This window comes from Ranitomeya imitator, chromosome 4 (genome assembly GCF_032444005.1).
Source record: "Ranitomeya imitator isolate aRanImi1 chromosome 4, aRanImi1.pri, whole genome shotgun sequence".
Classification (NCBI taxonomy): domain Eukaryota; kingdom Metazoa; phylum Chordata; class Amphibia; order Anura; family Dendrobatidae; genus Ranitomeya; species Ranitomeya imitator.
The window spans coordinates 146,555,887-146,573,036 of record NC_091285.1 but is presented as its reverse complement, the minus strand read 5'-3'; the positions used below and the strand labels follow the sequence as shown (position 1 = coordinate 146,573,036).

The 17,150-nt window shown below is 43.4% G+C and overlaps 1 protein-coding gene across 1 annotated transcript in view; it reads left to right on the top strand.

The window, feature by feature from the left end:
* The window catches only part of LOC138675616 (uncharacterized), a 34,693-nt gene extending 22,769 nt beyond the window's left edge, over positions 1-11,924 (top strand). Inside the window, exons 9-10 of the mRNA XM_069764004.1 lie at positions 4,976-5,263; positions 11,731-11,924. Coding sequence (XP_069620105.1) covers positions 4,976-5,257 — 282 coding nt within the window. The 3' untranslated portion in view covers positions 5,258-5,263; positions 11,731-11,924. The remainder of the gene's footprint in view (positions 1-4,975; positions 5,264-11,730) is intronic.
* The last annotated feature ends 5,226 nt before the right edge of the window (positions 11,925-17,150 follow it).

Sequence of the window (17,150 nt, the reverse complement as noted above, 5' to 3'; positions counted from 1 at the left end):
TTATTGTGTTACTTCACACAGTCAATATAGTATACAGCTTCTTCATACAGTCCATTAATAATGCATGGCTATATGACGCAGTCAATTCACAGGTCGAACTTCCCTCTGTCCAGTTTCCCTGGGTGACCGCACACCGGTATCAAGTTTCTGTACTCACTCAGCGCACTGCACTCTTTATCCTCTGGAGTGCAGCCGGGTACACATAAGACAGCCCAAGACGCAGGGTGTCAGTCTCTCTGGATCCTTTAGCCTCTGTGCTGCTTCACACAGAGAGAGCTCTGCAGACAACTGCCCTGTCTGCCTCCAAGAACACACTGACACACCTCCCCCAGTACTACAGGGCTTTTTAATCAGTCACTGCTTCACTATTCTAAATACAGCCACACCTGTGTCTGTAGTACGCCCTCATGGCCTCACTACGCTTCCTTGCACATTCTGGAGAGCACATACAGTGCCCCCTAGCTGTAACAGGGGTCACTGCCTCACAATACACACCGCACTTTGTGTGGTTGTATTGTGTGACCATGTTTGGCTTCCTTTTGTTGGTATCCTCAGTCTCAACCACACTGTGCATGCTCCTGAGAATGTAGGCAGCCTTCTTTCGTTTGGGTGCATACACTGTCAGTGTGGCACCAGTGGTTGAAAACACCTGAGTGGTGAATTCAATGAGGTCCATCTATCTAGTGGATTGAGGAATTTCCCAGCGACTCTTGTTGACTATGCCGAGGATAGTGGTTTTCGGCTAAGCAGTTGTTGCGCAAGTGACAATGATGTAAAGAAATTGTCCGTGGTTACAGTTCTGCCCATGTCCATGAATGGTTCCATCAGCCTCATCACTACAGTTTTGGACAGTTTCTCCCCGCCAGGATGACTGGGGTCCTTGCCAAGATATGGGAGGACATTACAGATGTACTTTGATTTCAAGTCGCAAGCCACCCAAAACTTGATGCCAAACTTGTCTGGTTTTGTTGCAATGTATTGCAGAAAACAGCAGCGAGTCTTTGACAGGAAAAGCTGCTCATCAATAGTGATGTGTCAACCAGGGTTGTAGGATGCGAAGCATTTGGTGACAAATGATCTCCACACATCGGAGATTGCAGCAAACTTATCGGTCTCCACTCGCTCACTGCGTGTGAACATGTCATCAAAGCGAAGGTGTAGCATGATGTCTTGGAAGCGGTTTCAGGTCATAGTTGCAATGATCCTTGGGTTTGCCAGGTTTGCTGACCAGCTGTCACGTAGTGATGGAACCTTGGTCACCCCCCGCAAGATAATGACTGAAATAAATGCCATTAGTTCCAGGAGACCCATGAACCAATCCACCTGCTCCGTGTGACGTGCATGTTGAGTAGTCCATTCTTGAATGCTACAAAGCATGTCAAGAGTGGTAAAACAGAGGAAGCTCTGAAGGCGACTCCGGACACTTAGCTCTCCATCTGTAGGGTACGGTTCTATTGGGGTAAAATGGAGACTTTTCCCCACTTGTACTTCATGCCTCACTGTGCCATCTTTTGCGGTCTGTCGGCTCACTCGCCAACCGAGCTCTCTTTTTTGGTAGAGGAGGAGTCTCCTCATCTGCAAGATAAATAATTTCAAATTAACATTTTGTTTTGGTTCTAAAGGCTGGGTTCACATTTGAGAGAATTTCAGTTCCCAGCTAATCCAGCAGGGAACTTAGACATTTTCTCAGCCTCTGAATGTTCCCCGCATGCGGGAGAGCGGGGAACGTGGTCCCTAGCAACCTGCTGTGTTTACTGGATGCATCCCCGCATCCCCCCCCCCGCACAGAGAACTCCTCAAGATGCATTCCCTGGGGAGGGGGGATGTTGGGGTGCGAATCGCATTCCTCAGTCTCCCACATGTGGGGAACATGCGGAGGCTGAGACAATTTCTAAGTTCCCTGCTTGATTCGCAGGGAACTGAAATTCTCTCAAATGTGAACCTAGCCTAAAAAAGATAGTCAGGAAATAAAATTAGGTAATTTGAAAAATCTAACCTGAAGACAGCTCAGAGTCCGAAACCGGTTGAAGGACTATGTCTTCTCCATCTGAGTCAGAAGGGTTTGGTGCTGCTCAGGATCAGTTCCATTGTCTGTTGTTATGGTGTGCCTTCTCTGCATTTTGCTTCTTGTGAACAAAATAGGTGAAGCAGTCACCTATTTATCCCCCACAGCACAAAAGGCTGCATGCAAATTTGATAAGGTGTTATCAACCTTATGCATATCCCCTGCACAACAATGCAGCTGGGGAGTGGGCAGACACTCAGGAGCAGCTTGCATTCTTTTGTTTACACTCTCTTACAAGAGTTACAACAACAAGTTGAGGTGTATCAACACAATTGCCACTTGCAGATTCCTCAGGCAATGGCCACATTTACAAATGAAAGGATGCTAATTGGAGCCATCAGGGTTGTCAGTTTGGATTAAAGGTACCATCACATTCAGCGATGCTGCAGCGATATAGACAACGATCCGACCTAAACTAGATCGCTGGAGCATCGCTGTTTAGGTCACTGTAGAGACGTCAAACACAGCAACTCCAGAACGATGCAGGAGCGATCCAGCGACTCACTTCTCGTTCTCGCTGGTTGTTAGCTCCATGTCAAACAGCTGGAGTGTACCGATCCGACACACATCTAGGGGCCCTATGCTCGTTGCTGGCATCGTTGCTTTTGATGTCAAACATGACGATGCACGCCGACCTGGCGACAAAATAAAGTTCTGGACTTCTAGCTCCGACCAGCGATGGCACAGCGGGATCCAGATCGCTGCTGCGTGTCAAACACAACGAGATCGCTATCCAGTACGCTGCAACGTCACGAATTGTTGTCATTCTCTTTGCAAAGTTGCTGAGTGTGACGGTACCTTAAGGGTCATTTGACCCTCTTTCAGGACTTCAGGGGGAGCTTGAAATTTCTGGGACTTCTAGTGTTAGGCAGCCACAACACATGCAGGGATTGCCCGTTTTTTAGACAGCAACAACACATGTAGGTATTGCCAGTTTGTTAGACAGCCACAACACATGCAGAGATTGCCCGTTTGTTAGACAGCCACAACACATGCAGGGATTGCCTGTTTGTTAGACAGCCACAACACATGCAGGGATTGCCCGTTTGTTAGACAGCCACAACACATGCAGGGATTGCCCGTTTGTTAGACAGCCACAACACATGCAGGGATTGCCTGTTTGTTAGACAGCCACAACACATGCAGGGATTGTCTGTTTGTTAGACAGCCACAACACATGCAGGGATTGATCGTTTGTTAGGCAGCCACAACACATGTAGGGATTGCCCGTTTGTTGGACAGGCACAACACATGCAGGGATTGCCCGTTTGTTAGACAGCCACAACACATGCAGGGATTGCCCGTTTGTTAGACAGCCACAACACATGTAGGGATTGCCCGTTTGTTAGACAGCCACAACACATGCAGTGATTGATCGTTTGTTAGACAGCCACAACACATGCAGTGATTGATCATTTGTTAGACAGCCACAACACATGCAGTGATTGATCGTTTGTCAGACAGCCACAACACATGCAGGGATTGCCCGTTTGTTAGACAGCCACAACACATGCAGGGATTGATCGTTTGTTAGACAGCCACAACACATGTAGCGATTGCCCGTTTGTTAGACAGCCACAACACATGCAGGGATTCCCCGTTTGTTAGACAGCCACAACACATGCAGGGATTGATCGTTTGTTAGACAGCCATAACACATGCAGGGATTGATCGTTTGTTAGGCAGCCACAACACATGCAGGGATTCCCCGTTTGTTAGACAGCCACAACACATGCAGGGATTGATTGTTTGTTAGGCAGCCATAACACATGCAGGGATTGATTGTTTGTTAGGCAGTCCCTGTGTAATTTCTGACTGTCAAACAACCAAAAGACATGTGTGTGATTAATCTAAAGGTGGGGAGAGTGAAGCCAGCGCTGATTGGCCTTGTGTATTGCTTGAAATGTTAATATCACATAATCTCCAGGAGAGACAATGCTGACACCAGAGGGGAATATAAGTGTTATTATTTTACTGGGTAGAAATATAGGGATTCAGAAAGGGTTATCTGAGTAGTGGACAACCCCTTTCTCTTTACCGGGTACCTATCTTTTGAAATTATTTTCTTTATGTTGTACAGACATAAAAGGATTATCTCATCATTAAAGAGGTCGCCCACTACTTTTACATAGATGAGAGACTTGGGCCATCTGTGTAGTTCATGGACATCCATTCATAACATCTACCATACAATACTTCATTTACTTATTCAGCTCCCTGACATAGTCCCATTAATTCCACAGCACTTTACCCACCATCATCACTGTAAGGATTGCCAACTTGACTTTTTTTATTTTCTCTAAAAGGCTAAAAATCATAGGCATACAATATTTTTAGGGACACATTGGAACCATAATAAATCATCATGACTATAAGTGAGCTAGGCCTACAGCCCATAATTCTGATATGATGCATGAGCTGCATACATTGTAAACTGAAAATGATGAAAATTACAGTTAGAAGAATCTGTAGAAGTTTATTCTGCTTAAAAAATCACAGACCCCTTCATTTTAATTTACGAACAGAGCAAAAAAATGGCCTATTTTTACAGGCTGTCCTGGAATTTCTGGACTGTTGGGAACCCAGATCGCTGTGTCCATTGGGGCTCACATTCTAAATTCTCTATAGGAACAATTTTTTGAGTGTGTTAGAAACCCCACACAAATAGAGAGAGAACATTGAAACTTCTTGCAGATTTTGTCAGAGATAAATAGCCCCTTCCATGAGTAGCTGGGTCTCAGAAACCGGATCAGTGGCAACTTGCCATGGCAACTCTCATAGTAAAGAGAAGGGATGGACAAGTGATAAGAAAGCTTGTTTAATATTACAATAATAATTTTTAAACCAGAGTATATATTTGTACGGTATCCTTGATCTCAAAATACTAATTGTTGACCAATTTTTTTCCAGGGTATTGTAGGAGCTTTGCCTTCAATTTGCTCTGGTCTGCATCTTGACCTTTCAGCTATTATAGCCTCCCTGACTGGTACCCTTCTTGGAGGTGTTATAGGTATTGTTGGTGGTGTGCTCAAAACTGTTGCTGGAGTGGTCGGAGTGGCTGGCGGTGTCCTAGGAAATGTCGTAGGTGTCGTAGGAAATGTCGTAGGTGCCGTAGGAGGTGTCGTAGGAGGTGTCGTAGGAGGTGTCGTAGATGCCGTAGGAGGTGTCTTGGGCGGTATTCTTGGAGGCTAAACAAAGGTAACAACATATACAGTTACATATATTTACTTCCAATATTTATTCAACTAGCTTAAAGTTTCCTATCTCATACACACAAATCGTTTATAAGACCATGCGATGAATGTACTAACCAATGCCAGTAAAGCACTGGGATCAAACGTAATAGATCAAAAGGAAATACGGTAAAGCTTAGCTTTTAACAAACAACAATTAAAAAGTTGTATACTAACCTCCAGCAGAGCATGGACCGCTATTCCAACACATTTCAGGGGTACCAATGTGTTTCCCTTGTCCATGCATCAGATAGGTCAGGGTCATTATATATCATGAGGAAATCAATAACAAAATATAGATGAAGGGACTCATGACCCTGCTGTGCATAGTTATATGGTGAGCATGATCAATGTCGCCAAGTGCTGGCTAAAGTGATAGATGGTGCAGCTATACCGTCAGTGTAGCTTGGATAACGAGTTACCAAACTTCATTAAATGTTATCATTACTTATCGCTTTAGCCAGCACTTACTGATCATTTCCACCATATATAATGTATATACGCACAACAGGATCATGACTTCCTTTATCTATATTTCTTATTGATTTTCTCATTATGCGGGAGCTGAGGAACCAAATGCATGGAGAGGGAGATTGCGCTGCTACCCCTGCTCTATGTGATATGGTGTTCGGGGTTACTGGTTACATGGTACTACTATCCCTCTTGTTTGTAGTGGGATTATAATATGTAGAAAAGTGTGGGTGACAGTAATATTGTCCATCATTTTCACCTGTGATAGTTCTTTTTTCGTGCTGAGGATTATCTAGCAAGGATGCAGTTTTGTCTGGTAGCATTAAACTGACTTTTTTGGTGTTTTTCTAGTTAATGGTTTCTACCAATATGATATGATCTCTCTTCTGACATATCCTTGTGTATACTAGGATAGGGCATTAATATGGTTCTATAGGAGAACATCATCCTTACCAGTCTGCATATTAACTGGATTAACTGGCCAAGCTCTATTAGAGGGTGGTATATGACATTTTAGTTGCTTTTTAGTCTAATCTTTTTTTTTAAGTATTTTTATTTGCATTTTATTGGGTTTGACCAGAGTGCCTTACTGCAATGAATAATTCATATGACAGATGTTTATGAGTCCTACACATATACTGTACTTAGACATGTAACTAGATCATCTTGTCTTTTTTTCAAAGATAAACATGTCTGATTTTTTGAGCTTTTCATTGCATAACAATTTTTTATATACCCATAATTACACTTACCTTTGCATCTGCTGCTGTCATTGAGCGCTGATGCTTAGCTAACTTGTAATCTGTAACATCTCTTTAGTAACATCTGAGCGCTAATAAGAAATGTTTCTCTCCTGCTGGAAAGATCTATTCAGAAGAAGCATCTCTGATCTGAAGGCACACGGCAGTGGCATTAGTCATTTTTCCAAAGCATGTGAATGCCTTACGGTCAATTGGGTGATGTTTTGTTATTTCCAATTGTTCCTAACACTTGCATTAGTTTTCTAAAACCAATGTCTAGGAAATTTCTGAACATAAGATCTGAATATATAAAAATTAAACATTTAAACATTTTAGATTTAACATTTTTTTTATCAAACTACTGAATGATATTCAATTCTATCTAAAAATATCAAAAGTCATTATCGAGTTCATGAAAAAAAGTAAATTGGCAGCAAAATTTTCAAAAACCCCTATTCAAATTCAAATTCAAATTCAAATGAGCTTTATTGGCAGGACTAAGTACATGTTAGCATTGCCAAAGCATATGGTAAAAATACGGGGGTGGGGGAGGGGGGGCATATAGAGGTCCAGGGAATATCAAATTCCTTTTAGAGGATAGGGGATGTTTCCAGGGTGGGGTATAGGAGTCCATGACATATCGGGCTCTTTAGTCGGGTGATAGGGATATGTCCAGTGTTGGGGTATAGGAGTCCATGACATATCAGGCTCCTCTTAGTCTGTGGCAGGCACTGACATATTCCGCTGCTACGGCCACTGCACTTTCCTCTTCCCCCAGTATTATCGGCAGTTTCTCTTCCTCCTCCTTGGAGGTGAAATCTGGGAGGAGATCAGACAGCCTCTTGAAGTGAGTGTCCCTCACTGCGGAGTATTTGGGGCACCTCAGCAGGAAGTGGGCCTCATCCTCCACGGCCTCCTGGGGGCACTGCTGGCAGAGTCTGTTCTCTCGAGGCTTGTAGTTCTGTCGGTGCCGCCCGGATTCGATGAGTAGGCTGTGGGCGCTCAGTCTGTACCGGCTCAGGATCTGTCGATCTTTGGGGTTTTCTAGTTTCTCTAGATATGGGGCCAGTTTGTACTCCCTCTGTAGATTCCGGTATATTGTCAGTTTCTCGGATTTGTTTATGTCGTTCCTCCAGATGCTGAGATATTCCTCTTTGACTTTGTGTACCATTTTCTGGATTTCACCTTTTGTCAGGCCATGGAGGTTGATGGCTTGGTCAGACTGGCTTTGGGTACTTTTCCTTGGGAGGCTTCCTGAGGCTTCCTGGTGTAGGAAGGCTTTGTGATGGTAGGAGCTGGGACTGCTACTTTGTAGATGAGCCTTGAATGACAGCGCCTTCTTCTTTATTGCGATGTGTAGTGGGAATCTGCCCAGCTCTGCTCGGCAGGCGCTATTTGATGTGCTCCGATGGACTTGGAGAAGATGCTTGCAGAACTCTAGGTGGAATATTTCTGTCGGCCCAGCGTCCCACTTTGACCAGTTTGGGTATGAGACTGGGCCCCAGACCTCACTACCGTATAGAAGAATTGGGGCAATGATGGAGTCAAAAATTTTTAGCCATACGGTTACTGGTGCCTTGAGGTGGTACAGACGCCTTCTGATGGCATAGAAGGCTTTGGATGCCTTGTCTTTTAGTGACTCTATGGCTTGCTTGAAGCTCCCTGACTGGCTGAGTTCTAGGCCCAGGTAGGTGTACCTGTTGGTTTCAGTAAGTGGACGGTTGTCTATCATAAAGGTAGGATTGCCAGTGGGTTTCTGCTTTCTTTTCTGGAACACCATGATATTAGTTTTTTTCTCGTTGATTGGCAGTGCCCATGTGCTGCTGAAGGTCTCTAGGTTTTTCAGATGATCTTGGAGGCCTTTCTCAGTTGGTGATAACAGCACGAGGTCATCTGCATACAGCAGAAATTTCACCTGGGTGTCATGGAGGGTGAGTCCTGGTGCTGAGGAGGACTCTAGGGCCACTGCCAGCTCGTTGATGTAGATGTTAAAGAGCGTTGGACTGAGGCTGCAGCCCTGTCTCACTCCTCGACTTTGTTGGAAATAGGCTGTCCTCCTTCCGTTGACCTTCACACTGCAACTGTTCTCTGTGTAGGAGCTTCGGATGACATCATATGTTTTGCCTCCTATTCCGCTCCCCAGCAATTTTAGGAATAGTCCTGGGTGCCACACTGAGTCGAAGGCCTTCTTGAAGTCCACAAAACAAGCGTATATCTTCCCGTTCTTTGTATTGTGGACGTGGCTCTTGATGAGGCTGTGCAGAGTGTAGATGTGGTCAGTGGTGCGGTGGTTTGGCATGAACCCTGCTTGGCTCTTGCTGAGGACGTTGTGCTCGGTGAGGAAGGTGAGGATCCTCTTGTTCAGGATGCAGTTGAAGAGTTTACCCAGGTTGCTGCTGACACATATCCCTCGGTAGTTTGCTGGGTCGTACTTGTCCCCATTTTTGTGTATAGGGGTTATGAGGCCTTGGTTCCAGTTTTTGGGGAAGCAGCCGGCCTGCAGTACAATATTAAATAGTTTTGTTATCGCAGCCTGGATGTCTGGAGGGCTGTATTTCAGCATTTCTGGGAGGATCCCATCTGGACCACTGGCTTTTTTACCTTTTATCTGTGTGATCCTTTCTGTTATTTCTGTCAGTGTGATTGGTGTATCCAGAGGATTTTGGAAATCTTTGAACTTTTCCTCCATATCTTTCAGTTTTTTCACAAGCTCTTTTTGTGCCAGGTTCAGGTCTTCACTTGGGATGTCATTGTAGAGGTCCTTGAAGTACTGGAGCCAGATGTTGCCGCTCTGGATGTGGAGGCTGTTGCTTTTCTGGTTGGATCCAAGGTGATTCCACAGTTCCCAAAATTTGTTGTCTTCAAGGGCATCTTGGAGTTGGAGGAGTTTGGCAGAGATGTCGTTTTGCTTTTTCTTTCTGAGGATGGCTTTGTAATTTCGTTGTACGGTGTGGTAGGCTTCTCTCAGAGTGGGGTTATTGGGGTCTCTGTGTTTTTTATTTGAGGCCATTCTTAGGGCCTTCCGTATGGTCTTGCATTCTTTGTCAAACCAGTTGTTGGGATTTTGTTTACTCGGTCTCTTGTTGATGATTCTTTTCAGGTCAGACATTTCTGCCATGGCATATAGAATGTCGTTAAGGTCTCTTACCGCTAGGTGTACTCCTTCTGGGTTGAGTTCATACACGTTATTATGGAAACATTGGAGCTTCTCCTTGATCTCTGGTCTGTTGATGGCATCTTTGTATTTTGGGGCCGACATCTTGGACCATTTGAAGGATGGTGGCAGGCTAAAGAGGCCGGTCTTTTGCGGGGTTTGTGAGGGTGATTTCTTTGTGGATTTGATGTATAGGAGCAGTTGGTTATGGTCTGACAGATGTGTTTGTGGGGTGACTATAAGGGCGCCAATATTTGTAGGGTCCATATCTGTGATGGCATAGTCTATCACACTGCTGCCCACATGGGAGTTTAGGGTATGTCTTCCCAGTGAGTCTCCCTTGGTGCGGCCATTGAGGATACGAAGTCCAAGGCTTCGGCATAGGTTCAACAGCGTTCTGCCACTTTTATTAACTGTGCAATCATAGCTGTTCCTGTCGGTGTGCACTGGGTTGTCACAGTCGGTATCTGCTCCAAGTATATAGATGTTTCCATCAGTGGTCAGGTAGTCTCTTTCTCTTCCCGTTCTTGCGTTGAGGTCTCCGTAGATGAGAACGTTCCCAAGAGTATTCATCTCTCCATTCACTTACCAATCCAGAGCTCATTCCCTGGGGGTCCACCAGGTCTTTGTTCACAAGCAACCAGCAAGTGACCAGCTGTCATTTACCAAACTGTGCTGGAATCATGACCAGCATTATGCCAGCTGTATGGTATGTGGGCCCCAAGGTGATTGACTGCAGTGGTCACTTGGTACTAAGCTATAGGATAGAAAAGATAAATAGTATTTTATAGCACTTGCTGCTGTTATTTTCCTCTCACAAACAAAATGGAAACCCACTTTATAGTCCTATAAAGATCGTATTTTAGCAAAAAGCAACAGATAACAAGATTTAAATAAATTTGTGCATTTTGCTCTCGTGTCTGTTACAAAATGCTTCATAGTATTTGCAGTTTACCTTATTGCTTGCTACCCTGCTGTACCCCTAGTAATATCTGCCATGGATAATGGTAATCCACTGTTATCCATTAGCATTGATTTCCATAAAGATGGAGACCAGGAGAAACTGCCTTCGGAGGTGCCATTGTATCAGGCGTTTTATGGGTTAAATAAAAATACAAGATTCTTACCTTTAGAGGTCGACTCAGGATCGACCTTGCTAATATTAGAATTGAGCACCGACAAGTGTAGTCAAGTGACTGAACTCTCTGTTGAGCGTTGAGCAGTAGATCTGAGGTGAGGGCACCTGAGGGCAGATCCTGGAGGACCTGACACGGCCTATGGTCTACGGGCAGCATGAATCTGACACTGGCTGTGTGATCACAGCTGGGTACAGCATGCTCTACTCTGAAGCATTGCAGTGTTTCAGAAAACACATATTTTGTAAAATCCAGCTGGGATTTATGTGTCTCGTATGACTAAATCTGCCCTGTTCCAGTTGAGTCACAGGTTTCTTCCTATGTGTGTTTATAAGGAAAAGTCGGTCAATCATAGAGTCAGGGTAGAAAGAAGCAGTTTCCGGCTGGACTCCAAAGTATATTTCCTCTAAAACACCACAGTAATACATAGCCGGCTGCGGACTTCCAGTCAGTGTCTTGTTCATGCTGTCCGTGGTTCAGGCAGCTTGAATCTCATGACAAGTTCCCTTTAAATAGTATGAGGAGGACATGATTGGACACCAGTGATACCTACTGTAGGAGGCTATTGCAAGTATAAAGGGAATCTGTCAGTAGGATCAACCCTCCTAAGTCATCTGTAGATATATCTGCAGTATGAAAAATGGTTCCCAAGAAATCCATGTTTTTCTTGTCTGCAATCTAGCACAGAGATCTATTCAGCTCATTAGCATATAAGAAGCACGATGATTTCTCAAGAACCAGTCATCGGATTGCAGATATCAAGGTATCATTGGATTCAGCTTCCTATGACCTACACGCCCATATAGACGGCTTGGGAGAGTTGGTCCTACTGACAGATTCCAGTTAAGAAGGATGAAGTTCACACTTACATGTACAGTACATAGTCTGTAGCATGATTTACCCACTAACTATGGCTTCTTATTTTTTACAGGTCCTTCACATCACAATGACAAAGTCATGTCATAAGAAAGATTTCTTTCTATAAAGTTTCTAAATCTTTAAATTTGCGTAAATTTCTGATGGGGTGAAAAATCATATCTACAGAAAATTATTATTCTGATAATCAATTATTGTGCTTGCGGTCGGTTCTTTTGCAATAAATTCTTTCTGAGCATTACAATAAAAGTGTTTGTTAACTTATTGGAAACACCTGAATAATGTGGACAGGTCCCAAAACATCGGAGTGAATATGGGGCATTAACAAGCCTTACTGGATATAGGTCTCTGTTCTAGGGCAGTGTAGGTTCTTTATATACTTACATTATTTTATAACTTTAGGCAAGAATACAGATATGGGCCAAAGCAAAAGCCGACTAGTCAGAGGAGGTGGCGGCCCGACTCTGACAGTTCTCTCCCTATGTCTGTATAGGGAAAGACCTCAAACCAGAGATCTGAATATAAAAGCAGTGAATGCACAATAAATCATGGGCACCTTTGGAGATCTGCTATATGCCCCCAAATCGTCAAGCAAAATATGTGTTCCAAAAGCCAAACAGGGCTCCTTCCCTTCTGAGTATTGCTGTGTGCTCAGACAGTAATGCACAATATATGGGGTATTGCTATATCCAGTGGAAATTGAACAAGATACATTTTCTACTAGTACTCCCTGTGAGAATGAAAAATTTTATAATAAAGTAACATTTTGGATGAAAAAATAGAATTTTTAATTTATACACTGAAGCATTATGGATTAATAATGCTCACTACATCATTAGACGAATTCCTTAAAAAAGGTTCGTTTTCCAAAATGGGCTCACTTGTGAGGATATCTACTGATAGCTCAGGATCTATTCAAATGCAACATGGCGTCGCAATCTATTCCATCCAAATTTGTGCTCCAGAATGAAATAGTGCTTCTTGACTTCAGAGCCCTGCTGTGTGCTCAAACAGTAGCGTACAACCACATATGTGGTATTACTATATTCAGTAGAGTCCATTTTCTACTATTACTCTCTGTGACAATGAAAAATTTGAGGCTATACTGACATTTTAATGGAAAAAAATTGTTATTTACATAGCACATTTATATACAATTCTATGAAGTATTGTGGGTTACAAATTCTCGCTACACCACTCTCTGAATTCCTTGAGATGGTTAGTTTCCAAAATGGGGTCACTTGTGGGGTTTTCTACTGTTTTGGTAACTCAGGTGCTCTGCAAATGTGACATGTTATCTGCAATCTATTCCAGCCAAATATGCACTCCAAAAGTGAAATATGGCTTCTTCCCTTCCATGTCCTACCATATGCCCAAACAGAAGGTTTTGACTACATATAGAATGATTCCTTGCTTGCGAGAAGTTGTTTAAAAAATTGTGAGGCCCATTTCCTCTTACTACCGCTTCTGGAAATGGTATATAATATAAGGTTAAATCAATATTTTAGTGATCAAATGTAAATTTTTATTTTTTCTTTCCATCTTGCTTTAATTTCTTTGAAGCATCTGATTTAACACATTTTCTGACAGCCATAGTCCTCTCAAAGTCACTTTAAAACTGAAAAAGTCCATAAAAATATGAAAAATTGTTTTAGATTTTTTATTCATCTAACATCCTCAAAAAATAAAAGTTCAGTTGAAAAAATGATGCAGATATAAAGTAGACCTATGTAGAATGTTTGTTATTAGAGCACCACTTCAGTAATGTAAGATCCCTACATCTGGTGTTATACTCAGCACCTGCTGTCTTCAGCTCTTCCTAGTACCGCACCGCTCCCGCAAAGCCATCTTGGGACAGCAACTTCTGACTGACCGGAAGTTAGAGGTGATGGTCACAAGCTCTCAATGTAAGTCTATGAGAGCCTTATTCTGCCTCACATAGACTTACATTGAGTTGTGACTTCTTAATTACATAACAAACACTGGAGCGATCTGGCAGGTCGCAAACTACTGGAGACCGCCAGGAGCAGAAAGAAGGCAAAGACGGCCACTGGTAAAAATAAGACTAAGTGTAGGGACCATCCATTAGTAGCTTCACTCCATCACAGCAATACACTGCTGGAGTGGTGCTTTAAATATCTTGTGTAGTATTACTATCTGGTTTAAATGTGTAAAAATTAAAAGTCAATATCAAACTTCAGATAAGCAAATCACCCCTTCGGGGAGGAAGAGGACTTGACTTCTAGTGTGACCTATTGGAAGTAGCAATCCTAAGTCACATGACTTAGTATAAAAGACCAATTAGAATCTATCTTTGCATACACAGTTTATGGGGTGCCAATATCAGAAGTATTAAAGAAAAAACACAAACATATTGCCCTATCTTTATCACTGACCTAGAGTCAGAAGTATTAAAGAAAAGACACAAACATATTGCCCTATCTTTATCACTGACCTAGAGTACAATGTGTCACAAAACAACAGCCTAAAAATCACTGGGATTCGTTAAAGTGTTCCAGAGTTATTAGCACATACAGTGACAGTGGTCAGATGGGGTTTGATCAATATTGACTCTATCACTTAAATCCATGAATTACAACTTTTTAAAGAGTTGCAAATAACATAAAATTCTCACTCCAGTAGGATAGTGGTGTAAAAATTGGTAAGACATTCTTATAGAGAACTATTAGGCTGGGTTTAGAGTTTAGATGAACGTATAAAGAAAAATCATTGTTTTCCTAATTAAAATTTTCATCCCTTTGGTGTACCACATGTCCAGTTTTCACATTTGTATGCCATACGTAGGTCCATTCCTTAAGTTTGTATGCCATCCATATTTTACATAAACAATTATTGTAAGGTGGCTAGGGTGGTGGTTGTGGCATCAGGCTGTAGTGTCCCCACACCCTGACGCCCTACAGATTAAATACAATGTCTTTTCTGCTGTGTGTGTTATGTGCAGCAAGGTACTCACTTTGGTTGCTGGAGTTGCCTCAATCTCTGTCACTCCAACTTCCAGGTTCCAGGAAATACCATGGAGTCATGGTTCTTTTCTAACAGTTCAACTTCACTGATGACATGAGTGTGACGCCCCAGGATCTTGGTCGTCACAGTGACATTGCTTTCCTCATGAGGAGAGTGATGTTACGCTTGGAAGCGATGAAGGATATCTTTTTATCAGGTAACCACAATGCACACAACAGGATCACACTCCATTCCACAAGGGGGAGCTTTTAATCTTATTTCTAGGTGACTCCCCTATATATATTGTGGTTTGGAGGCAAATAGAGTTCAGATTGTCAGAGAGTCAGAATAGAGCAGACTGACATGGAGTGTTGGAAGGTCTGAAGGGGCGATGAAGTCTGAAGTACTACAGCCCCTGGAGAAAGAGACATACAGAAGGAAAGAGTATCATTCAGTGAGCGTGTAGTAGAACGAAGCGCAAGAGAGAGATATCAGGGGAGACAAGCTGCAAAGTAGCTGCCTCCCTCTGAAGCGCAGATAACCGGTAGCCGGAATACTGAGGCTGTAAGGGACTCTAGGACTTACAGCAAATACTGTCAGGACAGCTGAACTGCAAGTTACCGGCCCGCCACACACCTGAAGACACAGTAGCACATAAAGCCTGGGACGTGAAAGAGTCCCTGTAAAAAGGCTCGAGATACCTGTAATACTGGTATTTTCCTATCCTATATGGGGGACAGAGAAAATAACTGGTTTCGATTCCAAGCTGGCCAGAACCTGCCTGTCCTGTGATCTGGTGCCCTAGACTACAAACCTGTGTCCTTGTTCTTTACTGCCCCATTCACCACATTCAATCTACACACCAGGAGCCCTGGGGATATATTTCACCTGTGGGAAGTTATACCATCTATCTGTCATAACATCACCCCAGAGGACCCCTTAAAGCATCGTCGGTCCCCACTGACCGAATACCACAGGTGGCATCACAAACATAAACTTTATTCAATTCCCCTTTTACATGGGCACCGTGGGCCATGGACCAGGTCACCACCGTGACATCCCCCTGTGAACACCGGACCTGGTACCGGCTATGGGCCAGGACCTGGCAGGCGACTCATGAGCACAGAGCACTTTGGCAGCACAATTCTCACACTCTCACATCCTGTTCTTTCTCTGTCATCCGGGCAGATCCTGTTCCTTCCAGTAGCTCCCACTGCCCGGCAATCCCGGCCCTGTCTTTGGACAATCAGTGTCTAATCTGTACTTTCCATGTCACCAGCTCCCTGTCAGCCCCTCAACCAGTTCCATTAGGGAAAGGTGCTGGAAATGTCATCTCAGCTGCTCCCGCCCCGGTCTTAGAATCTGAATCCTTCCTAGGGATGATTCCGCTGAGCTGGTGCCCATTTACACTGTTCTCCACCCTGGGGCCCCTTACTGCCATCTGCAGAATTATCCCCATGGTTTACCACTGTCTTAAGCATATGTCCTCCCTTGGGCAGATTGGCCGGGCATCTGACAGAGCCAGGAAGTGCCTGTCCTATATCCCCCTTGCTCACTGCTCTGTTCTAACTCCTCCCCATTGAATAACCCCTTGATGAATGTGCCTAACCTAACACTCTTATCTATCCTTTTCTCTATCTCCACCTCTAATATGCCCACTCTATTCTAATCCCCTGTAGCCCTTCACTACTTCCTAATCTATCCCTAAGCCTATGTGCAACACATATCAGTAACAAAGCTAGCAAGGCCGAAAAAAGACATTTGTCAATCCAGTTCAGCCTATATTTTGTCAGAATAAATCCCCAGATCTACATCCTTCTAAAGAACCTAATAACTGTAAGATACAATATTGTTACGCTCCAGGAAGACAACAGGCCTCTCTTGAACGAGGGGTTCACCGTCACCACCTTCTCAGGCAAGGAATTCCTGATTCTCACTGCCCAAACATTAAAGAATCCTCTTCTATGCTGATGGAAAAACCTTCTCTCCTCCAGATGCAGAGAATCCGTCTTTGGAAATGTGTGAGCTACAAAGGCACAGGAAACTTGGTCAAAGTGGAAGGAAAGATGAATGCAGCGTGTTATCAGTAAATATTGGAGCCAAATTTGCAAACATCAGCCCAGAAGCTGCGCATGGGATGTACTTGGACATTGCAACATGACAGCGATCTAAAACACAAGGCCAAGTCGACCTGTCATTGGCTACAGCAGAACAAAGTGAAGGTTCTGGAGTGGCCATCTCAGTCTCCTGACCTCACTATCATTGAGCCACTCTTCAGAGATCTCAAGGGTGCAGTTCATGCTAGAAAAATACTTTGAATTGAGAGTCCTCAGTGGTTGATACCTTTTAATGGCTAACTGAAAGGATAGTAATAAATAAACAAATTGAAAGCTTTCGAGACTACTCAGGTCTCTTTATCAGGTATCAGAATCTGAAAATCTGAAGAATCGCATATTTATGTACAACAGAGCACAGAAAAATGACATAGATAAGACAGGTGACATTAAGCAG